Genomic DNA, 19,398 nt, shown 5'->3' on the forward strand with positions numbered 1-19,398 from the left:
GTTAATTCAGTGAAGTCCACACAGGCAGTCTGTGAAGACAAACAAGTCTACATCTAGTTGTTTGAAACTACCCACTTTTGGTGTTGACAGCACAAACTATGAATTTACACTAGGTGGGTTATAAGAAGTGTCTGCCGCCTTTGTCTTTAAGATTCCTTTTTTGATGGAAGACACTGGATGTCTTTTATGTGGGACCTTTCTGATAGATGTCAACTACTGAAGTGGATTTTATATGTTTGCTAACCCTGTTTCAGGCTCATGAATATGCATATTCTTAAAATAAAGAATGTTAGAAAATAAATAAATAAAATAAATCCTAGCAGATTTTCTGTGCAGCTCTCTATCCCAGTAGTATGTTGATTGTATGTGGTAAAGGGATAAATCTGTCCCGCTGTGCCAGTAACAGCCAGGTTATCTCTTTCCCATTTGTTTTTGGAAACTTTACACCAGCGCTTCTCAATTCCCGTCCTCACGCCCCCCCTGCTCTGCATGTTTTAGATGTGCCTCTATTCCAGAACAGCTGATTCAAATGATTGCATGACCGTCCAGTACTGCAGAAGCCTGTTAATCACCAAAATATTCAATCCAGGTGTGTGGCAGAAGGGAAACACCTAAAACATGCAGGGCAGGGGGGCCTGAGGACTGGAACTGAGGAACACTGCTTTACACAAAGATTAAGCAAGTCATGACTGCTGGCTGGAAAAAGACTATCAGCAGCAGAGCACCGCTGTACAGTTTGGTCTCTTGGGTTTCACCAGGACCAACAGGCCATAAAATCTTCCTAAAAACAGCCATGTGAAGCTTGTTCGTGTTCGAGTAGAAGCTGTGCTCTAAGAACATTATCCCCCTTTAATCCACTTTGCCTTCTGCTGCGTGCAGGTGGACAGACGGCCAGATGGAGCTGGGTGGCACAAACGCCAGCCTCCACGCTTAATTGCAACAAACTATTTATCTCAGAGACAAAGTCAACTAATTCACTAAGAGTTGACGGTGCATTTCATCTTTTTGTTGCCGTCTACTCCTTTTCATGCTCTGTGGTTAGGTGCCACTCTTTGCTTTGCTATGGAGGACCAGGACATAAGGCAGCAGAAGCTGGACAACCAGGTAAACACAGGCTGATTATTTGTGCAGTAAACAGGACGAATCTGTGATTGGCTGCACTAACATAACTCCTTATTTTGTTTTTCTAGAGTGATCTCGTTCTAGATTTAGAGAAATTGAGAAGCTCTGATCATGTTGTTTTTTTTTTTTACGTTATCTTTGTATTTTCTCTGCACGGAAAGACTTTACGCTTGTCATTTGAACTTAATATTCCTGTGGGATCATTAAATTGTGTTTTGTTGCAACATATAACTTTACAATTAATTAAGAATTAATCTCTCGAGACTAGAGTGTCATTGGGTCATGGGTGTACGAGCCACCTGCTGGTTAGGCATCTGATCAAGGTTTACTTGTTCTCCAAAGCATGATGGTGTCTTTGAAGAACAAAATAAATAAATAAATGTGAAATTCAGTTTTGTCATTTAATGCTGCATTTGTTGTTCATAGAAAATGACTATAATGGGTGTTGAGAACAATAATTAATTTTACAGGTAAACTTGTACATCGATATTCCCCCTGATTATACACACCAATGAAATGAATGCACATGATATGCGTCTTTGTAAACCTCTGACTGGTTCAACATTGTGGTATCCACATTGTAGTAAATTATTAAAAATAATTTGTGCACTTCTGCACTTTAACGTCAATGTTGGTTGACGTTAAAGTGTAAATGCGATGATGTAATGCATCATTTTCTTCTTCTTTCTTTCTTTCTTTTATTTTGTCATTCAAAGGCAAAGAAAATTTGTCCAATTATTTCAATCACTTGTTCGGCATTTTTGATCTCCCACCCTAGCGAGCTCTTTTGATGAAGAAGCAGCAGAAGAAGAGAGCAGACGCTCAGATGGTGGTGGCCAATAGAGACGCTCGCCAAAAGAATCGAAAGCACAAGACGGTCAGCTCAGAAGAGACGCCTCTGCTGATCTCTCAGTCCCTGAGCAGCACGTCTCTGAGTGGTCAGTATTTGAACAGGGTCCTGTTTGCGAACAACGATCCACTCGTCATCGTTTCCAGGGGTGTAATTAATGAATTTTAAAACCAAGAAAATAACGTGAAAGTTCAAATTTATTGTGGGTCTTGTCACATCTGGTGGCTGCCTGCTGCTGAGAGCATATAGGTTATGCGCTTTTATGCTGATCTTGTTATGAATAAAGTAACCTGACATTAAGTTTGTGGAATGATAATCACCTCAGCCCTTGCAATCCGTAAAAGTCCTCTCCATGCCAGGAAATTAACTAATTTAGACGAGCTTTGTCATTTACCAGCTACCAAAAAGACTGATCATAATTCCAGGCAGAATTAAGCCAGTGGCTTTTGATGCTTGTATAAAAAAAAAATAAAATAAAAAAACAGTTTCTCTGAAACTTACTAAAAGCATTAATCCAAATATTAGTAGAGGGTGCATGCATATATTTGAGCCAGTATGATCATTGCATTTACAGTGTGTTCTGTTGATGTTTGTTTCCTGGAGATCAAGTGGAGCATGCCCATGACAACCCCCTGGACGAGATCACATTGGGCGAGGGTGACGTGAACGTGAGTTCAGAACCGGACGAAACGCCTCCAGAGAAGCCCGTCACTCCCAAAACGATGGACTTAGAGGTTGACCGAGAGCCTGAGGTAAATGGTAAAGAAGAGAACGTAGCCCCCGAGGAGGTAAAAAAGACCAAAAAGAAAGATGTGAAAAAAGACAAAACCAAACGTAAGACTTTGTTTTTTTTTTTTTAACTGAGACTGTACAAAGTTGAGATTTTATGCATTTTTATGAAAATCATAGACGTTTGCCACATTTAATCATTTACCAGAAGTTTTCTGGTTCTTTAGGAGTGGAAGAGACAGAAGAGGAACTAGAAAAGGAGAAGAAAGAGAAAAAGGCAAAGAAAAAAGACAAAGTGAAGGAATCTGTCGACACGCAGAAGAGCAAACAAGAACGTAAAAGTAATGTTGAGAAACGAGCGCGTTCATGCTATCCGTTCTGTGACCATAACACTTTAAGTCAAGCTTTTGTGTCATCCTGCTGGGTTTCTTTAAGACGTAAGTAAACATTTCTTTTGCAGAGAAGCATTTGAAGGAGGATTCAACCCCTGAGACCAAACCAGAGGTGAAGGATGATGCTCTAAAGGATAAACGCAACGAGAGCGACAAAGACGAAGACGATCCTCGGGAGCCCGAGACTCCTTCGCCCATGAAGAAGAAAACTCTGGATACGTGTGAGTGATTATGTGATCTAATTTGCTGTGCAATCTGCAGCTCTGTTGAGCTAATGAAGACAAGTTTTTCACATTATAATTCGCAGCCAGGTGTCAAATAAGCGACGAGAGCAAAGATGAGGAAATCCAAGAAGAATCTGAGCGGAAGAAGGAGAAAAAGTCAAAGAAAGCAGAGAAAACTCCTTCCACTCTGGCGTCGTACAACTCCAACTGTAGGGAGACGTCGTCTTCAGGCAGTGAACATAACGAAAGGGTGAGGCTTTAAAAGTATTTTTTAAAGTGAATATTGAAAAAAAAAAAACATTATCTGTGGAATTAAATTGCATCCCATTTCAGGTGACTTCTCCGATGTCCGTGGAGGACCTTGAGAATTTTGCCCTCCGTCCCGCTCCAAGAGACGTGACCATCCAGTGTAGGGTCACCAGGGACAGGAGAGGCATGGAGAAGGGCATCTACCCAACTTACTACCTCCACATGGAGAAAGAGGACGGCAAGAGGGTGAACATTTTTCCTTGTGGAAAATCTTTCTCAAAAAATGCAAAAAAAAGTTAAATGAATTGCATTTAACTTTAGAAACAGACTGTAATCTATTGCTCTACTGTTTCACCTTAAAGGTGTTTCTGATGGCGGGCAGGAAACGAAAAAAGTGCAAAACGTCCAACTATCTCATCTCCATCGACCCGACAAATCTAACCAGAGATGCAAACTGCTACATCGGAAAACTAAGGTACAGTCTAACGTTTTCTGCTTATTGTAAGGAAGGTTTTCCTCAAATCGTATTGGAAGTTGGAGCTGTTTTATCACCTCAGCTTTGCATGATTACGACTTTTAGTACCGACAAGCAACTTTGAGACATTGCACGATAATAAAAAGAAAGCACGCCCTCTCGTAAGGTATAAATTACTTTGTCTGCACCAGGTTTGCATAATCTAAGTGTGCAAAGCACATACCACAGATTCCACAGTTTTGAGCGGTGTACCTCAAGTATTCTGGACACTTACAAAATACCTTGTGAAACCCTGACGTTTACAGAAGGTGAAGGATTTCACATTAAACTTACTTGGTGCATCTGTCTTTAGTTGTTTGTTTCCTCAACAAAGCAATTGAAAACCAATGATGGCTTTTACCGTGTGTAGTGTTTACCGTAGAAAGTACTCCTGCTTCGGTGCTTTATTGTGTCGCTATGTCTATTTCCTCGATGAAACTGAAACTAAACAATTGCTGCAATTATCTCTTTTCACGTCTTTGTTGTATAAAAGCAACACTTGGGTTGGTGTGTCTGTGTTTAGCTGTATTTAATTCCTGCTATTTAATGGGGTGAGAGGTTATTCCTCTTCAGTCTTCAAGATGAAGTAGCTGCTTGTGAACCGGACATGCCTCAAAATGACATTGGTAGACAAATAAATTGAGTTAAACAGGACTTCCATGACTTTACTTTTTCCTCTTGGTCTTTTTTTGTTGTTGTTGTTTTCCCCCAGAGTCATGGTTCTTCTTTCATCCGTTCTTAAATGACCGAAAATGTATTTGATTTGTTCTTTAAACAAAAGAACAAATGGCAATGTCACGATACCACAAAAGTTATTGATATTCTACAATTTTAAAGACATGCAATGTGCAACCTATTTATTGTTAGATCCATTTGGTTACGTTACTACAAACAAACAAAACATGACACAAATGTCCAAAATCCCAAATCTAGTGCTGCATAGTCCTCAAACCCAATGGCGACACATTTTTACAATGTCGATCTTTTAAATTTGAAACCTCAGTGTTCTTTTGCACACATGTTGTGGTATTGCTTTTAAGAGTTTAACTCTCATTTGCTTCAGGTCCAATGTTCTGGGAACAAAGTTTACGGTCTATGATGGAGGTGAAAACCCAGAGAAAAAACCTTTCATTAAAGAGAGTGAGTCAGTGCGGCAAGAACTGGCAGCCATATGCTATGTGAGTCCCAAACATGCATACACACACACTGCCTCGCACAACATAACAAGCGGTAAAACCTAGAAGACACACAAATTATTCTTTTCCAGGAGACAAACGTTCTGGGTTTCAAGGGTCCGAGGAAAATGACAGTGATCATCCCTGGCATGCTGGAGAATGATGAAAGAGTGTCCATTTGCCCCAAAAATGTAAGTCTTTGTTTTAAAAAAAAAAAAAAAAGACAAATAATGTTCAGAATCGGTCATGAAGTTGGTTAAGAGTCAAATATTTCAGCCGAGGTGACAGTCACGTTTATTTCAGGAGCTCGAGACTCTTCTGGTGCGCCACTCGAATGGAAATGCGGACAAGCTGGTCACTTTGGTGAACAAATCCCCAACCTGGAATGAGCAGACTCAGTCGTACGTGCTGAACTTCCACGGACGTGTAACGCAAGCCTCCGTGAAAAACTTCCAGATCATCCACCCAGACAACGGTAAAATAACCACATTTCTCTCATGACTGACAAACCTGTTGATGTGTTTCGCCTGAGCTCTTCAAACGCCGTTTTTATGTCTCTTCCAGAGGATTACATTGTGATGCAATTTGGTCGTGTGGCAGAGGACGTTTTCTCCATGGATTATAGTTTTCCTATGTGTGCCCTTCAAGCCTTTGCCATCACTCTGTCATCCTTTGATGGCAAACTGGCATGTGAATGACCACACCCAAAGTGCTTAACAAGATGTGTAAACATCACAAAAAATGTGCTAGTTAAAACTGAAGCTACACCCATTATTTAACGCGGGACCATGTTTGATTATATCTGCTACACACACAACTTGAAACGTACCACAAATGTGACAGAAGAGTTGTTTTATAGGTCCTGTGATTTTCTTTTTTTATTTTTATTTTAATTGAAATACAAGGCAATATTACATAGCTTTCCTTTCATACTTTCAAAATGTGTATGTGATTCGTGCAATTAAACTATTGTGCTATTTAATGAGAAATCTGAAATATTAAAAGAAAAGATTGAGTATTAAGATTTACCTTTTTTTTTTTAAAGCAGTAATATAACACATTTGTTTGCCATAACCACTGACTGTTTCATTTTATAATAAAGTTCGTGATCTTTACATGTGCACTGTTTTTTTTTTCCTCAGGCAGGGAAGGTCTACCTAAAAATCATCCTTTACACATGCAATCCCCTCAGGATGTGGCACGTCACATCTTTTATTGTTTTGAGGGACAGGCGCAAAATGTCGTCTTCAATATTTCAGTTTTAGTCCAAATGATTTGGATCTTTTATAGGTCATGAATCTCCAGGTGGTGGCCAAAACTTTCTGTATAAAATCAAGCTAAATTTAGACTTCATGTAACTAAGACTTGATGTTCAGAGTTGCTCTCCATTCAAATCTGCCTGATTTTAAGCTAGTTAGCTAAGAATAAAGGGTACAAATGTCAGGTTTGTACCCTGACAAATGCACAAACTCACTGTTTGTACCAGACAAACTTAGTGACAGACTAAACATACAATCATCTCAACTTATCAAAACAAAACAGAATCAACTCTACATTTTCTGCTTTTCCCTCCTCCTGCACCAGGAGGGGGTGGAGCTTCCCCTGAGATGGGTGGAGCTTGTAGCATCTGCAGTTCCTCCTGTGCATCATGTTGTCTTTCACTTCCTGTGTTCTACATTACGTCAACGGAGACCGATTAGCCAATACTAGCCACTAAGCTAGTACCGTATTTTCCGCACTATAAGGGGCACCTTCAATGAATGGCCTATTTTAAAAGTTTTTATATATAAGGCGGACCTCATAAGGCGCATAGAATAGACGCTACAGTAGAGGCTGGGGTTACATTATGCATCCACTAGATGGAGCTGCACTACAGGGAATGTCAACAAAACAGTCCGCAAGGAGAGCTTTCCACAACTGGGCCGGGGCGTGGCCGGACGATGGTTAACCTTTCACCGTTCATGCACAGCATGTTTGTGGAGAACGTGGTGCTAAATGACCTGCAAGACGCCCTCGGTAGGTAGGTCAGTCAAACTTTATTAACAAACCAACGTTCTGACAACTATCCCAGCATGCACCACGCGCTTCTTCTACGGGCGAAAATGAAGTCGGCGGCTGCTTACCGTAGTTGCTAGATCTGTTGTGGCTCAGTATTGGTCCATATATAAGGCGCACCGGATTATAAGGCGCACTGTCCGGCTTTTGAGGAAATTGAAGGTTTTTAGGTGTGCCTTATAGTGCGGAAAATACGGCAACTAAAATATGGAAAATCAAATAAAACAATGAAGAAAGTAATTAACTACTAAAAGGAAAAAACTGTAAAAATACTACAATGCAAATAGAGCCAATACAATAAAGCAGTAATATAACAGTGTGGTATGAATATGTATGCTTAACTTTGTATTATTTTGGTGAGGGCAAAATAACTACATTAAGATTAGTTTAGACTAATTGATAAGTTTGTGGTCTACGTAATCCTTGTCACAATGAATAAGACCAAACATTATTTTGAGAAAGAAATGTGTTATTTATTTTTCTTTCGTTCAATTAGAAATCAATAACCTTTTTGTTGAATTGATTCAGCACATTCTGTTGTTTATAGCAATATGAGAAATATTCTCTTGTCAGGGTGAGAAATGCAAGTGAGAAATTCTGAAATGCTCCAGACTGGCCTGTCAGGCATCTTCAAGTTTTGCCGCAGCTTCTATTCACTGGCTTTTTTTGAATGCCAGAAGACAGAATAGTGCCGGTTGTCCTTCTGGAGGAAGATAAAGGGCAGGGGTCCAAAGAGTCGACTGTGTAAGCTGTTGTTGGGCCGATGTCATTCTGGCCTTGGGCAGCTGAAAGCAGCGTCTGTGAAGCAGTCCCATTCTTCACGCCTTACATGCACAGACACAGGGCACAACTGCAGCAGCCAGTCACATTTTCTTGCACATATATTACAGCAGAGTGCCAAAAAACTCTGAGATGTCCCACCTAATGAGATGGAGCATTTGAACTTTTCCATATTTTGTCACATTACAATTAAATGCAATTTTATTACAACGTAGCACATAATTGTGAAGATGTGGACGCTGCATAACATGATTCTGCCACTACCATGTTTTACCATGGCGACAGCTTCATGTGACGGGCGGTGTTTACTTTCAGTTTTCATCTCATCTGATCAAATCTCAAACATATTTGCCGTGTCCCTGATATAATTTGTGGCAAACATGAAATTCTCCTACGTTTTTTTTTCTTTCTTTTTTTTCCTTCTTTCCCGTCTCTCATAAAGAGAGAGCTGAGGTGTGATTCCTGAGTTACCGTTTGCCTCTTGTTTCTAGCTTATCTGGATAGTTACGTCTTTTTAAGTTTGACGTATGATCCCACTTTTTCTGTGATTTTCTGTGATTTTTAAGATGTTCCTCGATCTTCTGTATGTTCACTAGTGTTCTCTGACAAAACTAGCTGTCACTGTTCTTCCACTTCACAATTAGGCGCTAGTTTGTGTTGATCACATGTAATTTACAAAATATATATTAAAGTCTGGGGTTTTAATATGACAGAAGGTGAAAAATTGAAAGAATTAGTACTACTTTTGCAAGGCAGAGTGGCTCTGCAAGTTATGGCCTGATTCTATGGAAGCAGACAAACCCTTCCAGCAAATAACACCGTTTTCCATTTCCTAGGGGGTCTTTGCGCCACACGTTGTCTGATCCAGTCTCAGGACATGGGGTACAGAGGTGTAATTTTCAGCTTTCCCTACAGATTTAGGACTTCCCATTCAGAAACACACACATGCAAGAACTTACTTATACAGGCCTCTCATGTTGGTCACTTTCTGTCTTGCCAAACAAGTTCCGTTAAAAATAAAAAAAGAAAAAAGGATAGCAAGAGAGTAGGTCTTTGCAGCTTTGTTTCTGAGCCCTAACCTACAGCAACTCTTCAGAATTACATACCATGAGACACACAAAGATACAAACACACACCCTTCTTCACACGTACCACCTACTGGTAGAGAAAAAAAAGAAGACTGTGCTAACCTCACCATTTGTGTTCTGTGACAGTGTGTGTGTGTGTGTGTGTGTGTACTTGTGTATATGTGCGCCCAATTGTCTCCGTCTTCTTTATCTCACTCTCCCCATGCCTCTTCCCCCCTTCTGCTGTCCTCCTCCTCTCAGATCCTTCTTCCTCTCCATGATTTCACAGACCTCCACTTACTCCATTGTGCGGAGAAACAAAAAAAGAAGAAGCGGGAGAATAAAGAAACACAATCGCCTTGTCCTCTCTCTCGTCTTAATAAGCAGCTCCAAGTTTGATAATTACACGTTCAGCGCGCCGCATGAGTTTCTATGCAGTGTTCACATCAGGGAGAGAGCCATTGACTCCGCTGTTGAGGGGAGCCACTATTAGGAATGACTGACAACTGTCCCCCCCCCAACACCCACCACCACCACCAGCACTCCTAACTCCCCTCCCTGTTTGGTCCGTGGAGGCTGTAAAAGCGAGAACAGATCCGATCAGTTTCATCTCCCCGTCAGGGAACGTGTCCCTGAACGTCACCGTGTAAGTGCCGGAGCAGCCGGCAGACCACATAAGTTGCAAGGCCCCATAATCCATTCCATAACCCGTCGCCATGTGTTGCCGATTAACGGGGTTTCTGCGGAGCAAACGCAGAGGAGACGGCCAGGCTGAGGGTTTTCTTCCGCGGCGGAAGCCAATCTGTTTAGGATTAAGGGAATAACTGGTGTGGCTGACACCGGGTGCATCCAGCGAAGAAGAAACGGGGATGAAGAGAGAGAGAGAAAGAGGCAGAGAGAGAGAGGGGGGAAAAAGGAAGAAGAATCGCGAATGTGATGACAGGGAGTTGATTGTGTTTTGGCAAAAGGTCTGGTTGCTGGTGATGCTTGGAGTCCGTTCCTGTTGATTGTCTTGGGAGTCTATTGCTCTGGCGTATGGAAAGGATCTTCTTCTCTCCGAATGAAAACCGACCCTTTGAAGTCCAACTTTTCCCAATTGTTGCAACTTCCGTTCTTTCGTACCCGTGAATTGCCAGGAATTTATGCGCTTCGCCTTATCGCAGATCAGCGAAAATAAAGGCAACGCTGTTCTCCCGGTGTCTCCAGCCTGTTTGATGCAGAGACACACCTTATCTGTCTCCTCGGCACAGAGAGGCCTTCTTTTGTGAACCAGCGGCTCACTCACCCATTATGATGGCAATCTCGGATGATTAAAGACCCGTGGAAGAAACTGGGCTACCTGTTGCTATGATGTCATGTCTGGTCTAGAGCAACTGCAATAATTAAGATTTAGGGCCACTGGAGCTGTTTGTGGAAAAATATCAATTAGTTGCTGGCTACAGGGAGGCAGTTTATGTTTTGGATGTGAAGTTTGGGTTTTTTACTGATCATTAAGGAGTACGTGTGGGTGCAAATGCTGACGCTTTTCAGTTGTTAATGTATAAGAAACAGCTGTTTCTTGAAGCAGCCCTTGTATTAAGACTTTAAGAAGCCAATTACAAGTCTTGGTCTGAATTTTGATTTCTCACTACATGGCCATAATAATCAAACCACAGAGTCTGACAGTGAAGTTGTGTGAAGTCTGAATTTATTTAGCATTATTGGGATTTTATGTGATAGACTGCGACTAAGTAGTGCTTATTAGAAGGAAACTCTACTTGGCTTGCAAATTGTGGTTACGAAATAAAGTCTGAAAAATGTGACCTGCATTCGTTCTCAGTCCCTCATAAACGCTAAAACTGTACATCGGCCTGAACGGTATGGTGGAACACGGTGAAAGTCACATCATGCTGTGGGAAGCTTTTCTTAAACAAGGAAAGGGAAGCTAGTCAGATGTTATGAGAATATAGGTAGAACGAAATAGGAAGTTACCCTGGGAGAAATTTGTTAGAGGGTACAAAAGACATAAGGCTAGACAGCAACACCAACCAGCCAGCCAGAGCTACAGTGAATAGTTCAGATGAAGACATAGTTATGTGTCAGAGTGGCACAGTTAAAGTCCAAACTTTTATCCAATTGTGAAAATATCTGGCATGAAAATGCCATGGCAAAAAAATAAAATAAAATAAAAAGAAACTGACTGAATTTGAAGCTATTTAGCAAAGAAAAATAGTCAGAAATATTACTTTCTGAAATTGAAAAGCTGGTAAAGTCCTTAAAACTNTTGTTAATTCAGTGAAGTCCACACAGGCAGTCTGTGAAGACAAACAAGTCTACATCTAGTTGTTTGAAACTACCCACTTTTTGTGTTGACAGCACAAACTATGAATTTACACTAGGTGGGTTATAAGAAGTGTCTGCCGCCTTTGTCTTTAAGATTCCTTTTTTGATGGAAGACACTGGATGTCTTTTATGTGGGACCTTTCTGATAGATGTCAACTACTGAAGTGGATTTTATATGTTTGCTAACCCTGTTTCGGGCTCATGAATATGCATATTCTTAAAATAAAGAATGTTAGAAAATAAATAAATAAAATAAATCCTAGCAGATTTTCTGTGCAGCTCTCTATCCCAGTAGTATGTTGATTGTATGTGGTAAAGGGATAAATCTGCCCCACTGTGCCAGTAACAGCCAGGTTATCTCTTTCCCATTTGTTTTTGGAAACTTTACACCAGCGCTTCTCAATTCCCGTCCTCACGCCCCCCCTGCTCTGCATGTTTTAGATGTGCCTCTATTCCAGAACAGCTGATTCAAATGATTGCATGACCGTCCAGTACTGCAGAAGCCTGTTAATCACCAAAATATTCAATCCAGGTGTGTGGCAGAAGGGAAACACCTAAAACATGCAGGGCAGGGGGGCCTGAGGACTGGAACTGAGGAACACTGCTTTACACAAAGATTAAGCAAGTCATGACTGCTGGCTGGAAAAAGACTATCAGCAGCAGAGCACCGCCGTACAGTTTGGTCTCTCGGGTTTCACCAGGACCAACAGGCCATAAAATCTTCCTAAAAACAGCCATGTGAAGCTTGTTCGTGTTCGAGTAGAAGCTGTGCTCTAAGAACATTATCCCCCTTTAATCCACTTTGCCTTCTGCTGCGTGCAGGTGGACAGACGGCCAGATGGAGCTGGGTGGCACAAACGCCAGCCTCCACGCTTAATTGCAACAAACTATTTATCTCAGAGACAAAGTCAACTAATTCACTAAGAGTTGACGGTGCATTTCATCTTTTTGTTGCCGTCTACTCCTTTTCATGCTCTGTGGTTAGGTGCCACTCTTTGCTTTGCTATGGAGGACCAGGACATAAGGCAGCAGAAGCTGGACAACCAGGTAAACACAGGCTGATTATTTGTGCAGTAAACAGGACGAATCTGTGATTGGCTGCACTAACATAACTCCTTATTTTGTTTTTCTAGAGTGATCTCGTTCTAGATTTAGAGAAATTGAGAAGCTCTGATCATGTTGTTTTTTTTTTTTACGTTATCTTTGTATTTTCTCTGCACGGAAAGACTTTACGCTTGTCATTTGAACTTAATATTCCTGTGGGATCATTAAATTGTGTTTTGTTGCAACATATAACTTTACAATTAATTAAGAATTAATCTCTCGAGACTAGAGTGTCATTGGGTCATGGGTGTACGAGCCACCTGCTGGTTAGGCATCTGATCAAGGTTTACTTGTTCTCCAAAGCATGATGGTGTCTTTGAAGAACAAAATAAATAAATAAATGTGAAATTCAGTTTTGTCATTTAATGCTGCATTTGTTGTTCATAGAAAATGACTATAATGGGTGTTGAGAACAATAATTAATTTTACAGGTAAACTTGTACATCGATATTCCCCCTGATTATACACACCAATGAAATGAATGCACATGATATGCGTCTTTGTAAACCTCTGACTGGTTCAACATTGTGGTATCCACATTGTAGTAAATTATTAAAAATAATTTGTGCACTTCTGCACTTTAACGACAATGTTGGTTGACGTTAAAGTGTAAATGCGATGATGTAATGCATCATTTTCTTCTTCTTTCTTTCTTTCTTTTATTTTGTCATTCAAAGGCAAAGAAAATTTGTCCAATTATTTCAATCACTTGTTCGGCATTTTTGATCTCCCACCCTAGCGAGCTCTTTTGATGAAGAAGCAGCAGAAGAAGAGAGCAGACGCTCAGATGGTGGTGGCCAATAGAGACGCTCGCCAAAAGAATCGAAAGCACAAGACGGTCAGCTCAGAAGAGACGCCTCTGCTGATCTCTCAGTCCCTGAGCAGCACGTCTCTGAGTGGTCAGTATTTGAACAGGGTCCTGTTTGCGAACAACGATCCACTCGTCATCGTTTCCAGGGGTGTAATTAATGAATTTTAAAACCAAGAAAATAACGTGAAAGTTCAAATTTATTGTGGGTCTTGTCACATCTGGTGGCTGCCTGCTGCTGAGAGCATATAGGTTATGCGCTTTTATGCTGATCTTGTTATGAATAAAGTAACCTGACATTAAGTTTGTGGAATGATAATCACCTCAGCCCTTGCAATCCGTAAAAGTCCTCTCCATGCCAGGAAATTAACTAATTTAGACGAGCTTTGTCATTTACCAGCTACCAAAAAGACTGATCATAATTCCAGGCAGAATTAAGCCAGTGGCTTTTGATGCTTGTATAAAAAAAAAATAAAATAAAAAAACAGTTTCTCTGAAACTTACTAAAAGCATTAATCCAAATATTAGTAGAGGGTGCATGCATATATTTGAGCCAGTATGATCATTGCATTTACAGTGTGTTCTGTTGATGTTTGTTTCCTGGAGATCAAGTGGAGCATGCCCATGACAACCCCCTGGACGAGATCACATTGGGCGAGGGTGACGTGAACGTGAGTTCAGAACCGGACGAAACGCCTCCAGAGAAGCCCGTCACTCCCAAAACGATGGACTTAGAGGTTGACCGAGAGCCTGAGGTAAATGGTAAAGAAGAGAACGTAGCCCCCGAGGAGGTAAAAAAGACCAAAAAGAAAGATGTGAAAAAAGACAAAACCAAACGTAAGACTTTGTTTTTTTTTTTTTAACTGAGACTGTACAAAGTTGAGATTTTATGCATTTTTATGAAAATCATAGACGTTTGCCACATTTAATCATTTACCAGAAGTTTTCTGGTTCTTTAGGAGTGGAAGAGACAGAAGAGGAACTAGAAAAGGAGAAGAAAGAGAAAAAGGCAAAGAAAAAAGACAAAGTGAAGGAATCTGTCGACACGCAGAAGAGCAAACAAGAACGTAAAAGTAATGTTGAGAAACGAGCGCGTTCATGCTATCCGTTCTGTGACCATAACACTTTAAGTCAAGCTTTTGTGTCATCCTGCTGGGTTTCTTTAAGACGTAAGTAAACATTTCTTTTGCAGAGAAGCATTTGAAGGAGGATTCAACCCCTGAGACCAAACCAGAGGTGAAGGATGATGCTCTAAAGGATAAACGCAACGAGAGCGACAAAGACGAAGACGATCCTCGGGAGCCCGAGACTCCTTCGCCCATGAAGAAGAAAACTCTGGATACGTGTGAGTGATTATGTGATCTAATTTGCTGTGCAATCTGCAGCTCTGTTGAGCTAATGAAGACAAGTTTTTCACATTATAATTCGCAGCCAGGTGTCAAATAAGCGACGAGAGCAAAGATGAGGAAATCCAAGAAGAATCTGAGCGGAAGAAGGAGAAAAAGTCAAAGAAAGCAGAGAAAACTCCTTCCACTCTGGCGTCGTACAACTCCAACTGTAGGGAGACGTCGTCTTCAGGCAGTGAACATAACGAAAGGGTGAGGCTTTAAAAGTATTTTTTAAAGTGAATATTGAAAAAAAAAAAACATTATCTGTGGAATTAAATTGCATCCCATTTCAGGTGACTTCTCCGATGTCCGTGGAGGACCTTGAGAATTTTGCCCTCCGTCCCGCTCCAAGAGACGTGACCATCCAGTGTAGGGTCACCAGGGACAGGAGAGGCATGGAGAAGGGCATCTACCCAACTTACTACCTCCACATGGAGAAAGAGGACGGCAAGAGGGTGAACATTTTTCCTTGTGGAAAATCTTTCTCAAAAAATGCAAAAAAAAGTTAAATGAATTGCATTTAACTTTAGAAACAGACTGTAATCTATTGCTCTACTGTTTCACCTTAAAGGTGTTTCTGATGGCGGGCAGGAAACGAAAAAAGTGCAAAACGTCCAACTATCTCATCTCCATCGACCCGACAAATCTAACCAGAGATGCAAACTGCTACATCGGAAAACTAAGGTACAGTCTAACGTTTTCTGCTTATTGTAAGGAAGGTTTTCCTCAAATCGTATTGGAAGTTGGAGCTGTTTTATCACCTCAGCTTTGCATGATTACGACTTTTAGTACCGACAAGCAACTTTGAGACATTGCACGATAATAAAAAGAAAGCACGCCCTCTCGTAAGGTATAAATTACTTTGTCTGCACCAGGTTTGCATAATCTAAGTGTGCAAAGCACATACCACAGATTCCACAGTTTTGAGCGGTGTACCTCAAGTATTCTGGACACTTACAAAATACCTTGTGAAACCCTGACGTTTACAGAAGGTGAAGGATTTCACATTAAACTTACTTGGTGCATCTGTCTTTAGTTGTTTGTTTCCTCAACAAAGCAATTGAAAACCAATGATGGCTTTTACCGTGTGTAGTGTTTACCGTAGAAAGTACTCCTGCTTCGGTGCTTTATTGTGTCGCTATGTCTATTTCCTCGATGAAACTGAAACTAAACAATTGCTGCAATTATCTCTTTTCACGTCTTTGTTGTATAAAAGCAACACTTGGGTTGGTGTGTCTGTGTTTAGCTGTATTTAATTCCTGCTATTTAATGGGGTGAGAGGTTATTCCTCTTCAGTCTTCAAGATGAAGTAGCTGCTTGTGAACCGGACATGCCTCAAAATGACATTGGTAGACAAATAAATTGAGTTAAACAGGACTTCCATGACTTTACTTTTTCCTCTTGGTCTTTTTTTGTTGTTGTTGTTTTCCCCCAGAGTCATGGTTCTTCTTTCATCCGTTCTTAAATGACCGAAAATGTATTTGATTTGTTCTTTAAACAAAAGAACAAATGGCAATGTCACGATACCACAAAAGTTATTGATATTCTACAATTTTAAAGACATGCAATGTGCAACCTATTTATTGTTAGATCCATTTGGTTACGTTACTACAAACAAACAAAACATGACACAAATGTCCAAAATCCCAAATCTAGTGCTGCATAGTCCTCAAACCCAATGGCGACACATTTTTACAATGTCGATCTTTTAAATTTGAAACCTCAGTGTTCTTTTGCACACATGTTGTGGTATTGCTTTTAAGAGTTTAACTCTCATTTGCTTCAGGTCCAATGTTCTGGGAACAAAGTTTACGGTCTATGATGGAGGTGAAAACCCAGAGAAAAAACCTTTCATTAAAGAGAGTGAGTCAGTGCGGCAAGAACTGGCAGCCATATGCTATGTGAGTCCCAAACATGCATACACACACACTGCCTCGCACAACATAACAAGCGGTAAAACCTAGAAGACACACAAATTATTCTTTTCCAGGAGACAAACGTTCTGGGTTTCAAGGGTCCGAGGAAAATGACAGTGATCATCCCTGGCATGCTGGAGAATGATGAAAGAGTGTCCATTTGCCCCAAAAATGTAAGTCTTTGTTTTAAAAAAAAAAAAAAAAGACAAATAATGTTCAGAATCGGTCATGAAGTTGGTTAAGAGTCAAATATTTCAGCCGAGGTGACAGTCACGTTTATTTCAGGAGCTCGAGACTCTTCTGGTGCGCCACTCGAATGGAAATGCGGACAAGCTGGTCACTTTGGTGAACAAATCCCCAACCTGGAATGAGCAGACTCAGTCGTACGTGCTGAACTTCCACGGACGTGTAACGCAAGCCTCCGTGAAAAACTTCCAGATCATCCACCCAGACAACGGTAAAATAACCACATTTCTCTCATGACTGACAAACCTGTTGATGTGTTTCGCCTGAGCTCTTCAAACGCCGTTTTTATGTCTCTTCCAGAGGATTACATTGTGATGCAATTTGGTCGTGTGGCAGAGGACGTTTTCTCCATGGATTATAGTTTTCCTATGTGTGCCCTTCAAGCCTTTGCCATCACTCTGTCATCCTTTGATGGCAAACTGGCATGTGAATGACCACACCCAAAGTGCTTAACAAGATGTGTAAACATCACAAAAAATGTGCTAGTTAAAACTGAAGCTACACCCATTATTTAACGCGGGACCATGTTTGATTATATCTGCTACACACACAACTTGAAACGTACCACAAATGTGACAGAAGAGTTGTTTTATAGGTCCTGTGATTTTCTTTTTTTATTTTTATTTTAATTGAAATACAAGGCAATATTACATAGCTTTCCTTTCATACTTTCAAAATGTGTATGTGATTCGTGCAATTAAACTATTGTGCTATTTAATGAGAAATCTGAAATATTAAAAGAAAAGATTGAGTATTAAGATTTACCTTTTTTTTTTTAAAGCAGTAATATAACACATTTGTTTGCCATAACCACTGACTGTTTCATTTTATAATAAAGTTCGTGATCTTTACATGTGCACTGTTTTTTTTTTCCTCAGGCAGGGAAGGTCTACCTAAAAATCATCCTTTACACATGCAATCCCCTCAGGATGTGGCACGTCACATCTTTTATTGTTTTGAGGGACAGGCGCAAAATGTCGTCTTCAATATTTCAGTTTTAGTCCAAATGATTTGGATCTTTTATAGGTCATGAATCTCCAGGTGGTGGCCAAAACTTTCTGTATAAAATCAAGCTAAATTTAGACTTCATGTAACTAAGACTTGATGTTCAGAGTTGCTCTCCATTCAAATCTGCCTGATTTTAAGCTAGTTAGCTAAGAATAAAGGGTACAAATGTCAGGTTTGTACCCTGACAAATGCACAAACTCACTGTTTGTACCAGACAAACTTAGTGACAGACTAAACATACAATCATCTCAACTTATCAAAACAAAACAGAATCAACTCTACATTTTCTGCTTTTCCCTCCTCCTGCACCAGGAGGGGGTGGAGCTTCCCCTGAGATGGGTGGAGCTTGTAGCATCTGCAGTTCCTCCTGTGCATCATGTTGTCTTTCACTTCCTGTGTTCTACATTACGTCAACGGAGACCGATTAGCCAATACTAGCCACTAAGCTAGTACCGTATTTTCCGCACTATAAGGGGCACCTTCAATGAATGGCCTATTTTAAAAGTTTTTATATATAAGGCGGACCTCATAAGGCGCATAGAATAGACGCTACAGTAGAGGCTGGGGTTACATTATGCATCCACTAGATGGAGCTGCACTACAGGGAATGTCAACAAAACAGTCCGCAAGGAGAGCTTTCCACAACTGGGCCGGGGCGTGGCCGGACGATGGTTAACCTTTCACCGTTCATGCACAGCATGTTTGTGGAGAACGTGGTGCTAAATGACCTGCAAGACGCCCTCGGTAGGTAGGTCAGTCAAACTTTATTAACAAACCAACGTTCTGACAACTATCCCAGCATGCACCACGCGCTTCTTCTACGGGCGAAAATGAAGTCGGCGGCTGCTTACCGTAGTTGCTAGATCTGTTGTGGCTCAGTATTGGTCCATATATAAGGCGCACCGGATTATAAGGCGCACTGTCCGGCTTTTGAGGAAATTGAAGGTTTTTAGGTGTGCCTTATAGTGCGGAAAATACGGCAACTAAAATATGGAAAATCAAATAAAACAATGAAGAAAGTAATTAACTACTAAAAGGAAAAAACTGTAAAAATACTACAATGCAAATAGAGCCAATACAATAAAGCAGTAATATAACAGTGTGGTATGAATATGTATGCTTAACTTTGTATTATTTTGGTGAGGGCAAAATAACTACATTAAGATTAGTTTAGACTAATTGATAAGTTTGTGGTCTACGTAATCCTTGTCACAATGAATAAGACCAAACATTATTTTGAGAAAGAAATGTGTTATTTATTTTTCTTTCGTTCAATTAGAAATCAATAACCTTTTTGTTGAATTGATTCAGCACATTCTGTTGTTTATAGCAATATGAGAAATATTCTCTTGTCAGGGTGAGAAATGCAAGTGAGAAATTCTGAAATGCTCCAGACTGGCCTGTCAGGCATCTTCAAGTTTTGCCGCAGCTTCTATTCACTGGCTTTTT

The 19,398-nt window shown here is 40.5% G+C and overlaps 2 protein-coding genes across 2 annotated transcripts; both read left to right on the plus strand.

The window, feature by feature from the left end:
- Positions 1 to 605: 605 nt before the first annotated feature.
- On the plus strand, positions 606 to 6,370 carry LOC103145289 (tubby protein homolog). The gene is made up of 12 exons (XM_007562661.2): positions 606 to 1,104; positions 1,901 to 2,060; positions 2,576 to 2,806; positions 2,929 to 3,042; positions 3,162 to 3,314; positions 3,401 to 3,567; positions 3,651 to 3,812; positions 3,929 to 4,041; positions 5,144 to 5,258; positions 5,348 to 5,446; positions 5,559 to 5,730; positions 5,820 to 6,370. The coding sequence occupies exons 1-12, from the start codon at positions 1,063 to 1,065 to the stop codon at positions 5,951 to 5,953; spliced, it is 1,662 nt and encodes a 553-aa protein (XP_007562723.1). The 5' UTR covers positions 606 to 1,062; the 3' UTR covers positions 5,954 to 6,370.
- A 5,657-nt stretch (positions 6,371 to 12,027) lies between these two features.
- Positions 12,028 to 17,792, plus strand: LOC103145290 (tubby protein homolog). The gene is made up of 12 exons (XM_007562662.2): positions 12,028 to 12,526; positions 13,323 to 13,482; positions 13,998 to 14,228; positions 14,351 to 14,464; positions 14,584 to 14,736; positions 14,823 to 14,989; positions 15,073 to 15,234; positions 15,351 to 15,463; positions 16,566 to 16,680; positions 16,770 to 16,868; positions 16,981 to 17,152; positions 17,242 to 17,792. Exons 1-12 carry the CDS (start codon positions 12,485 to 12,487, stop codon positions 17,373 to 17,375), a joined length of 1,662 nt encoding a protein of 553 aa, XP_007562724.1. The 5' UTR covers positions 12,028 to 12,484; the 3' UTR covers positions 17,376 to 17,792.
- The last annotated feature ends 1,606 nt before the right edge of the window (positions 17,793 to 19,398 follow it).

This window comes from Poecilia formosa, unplaced genomic scaffold (genome assembly GCF_000485575.1).
Source record: "Poecilia formosa unplaced genomic scaffold, Poecilia_formosa-5.1.2 Scaffold139, whole genome shotgun sequence".
NCBI lineage: Eukaryota > Metazoa > Chordata > Actinopteri > Cyprinodontiformes > Poeciliidae > Poecilia > Poecilia formosa.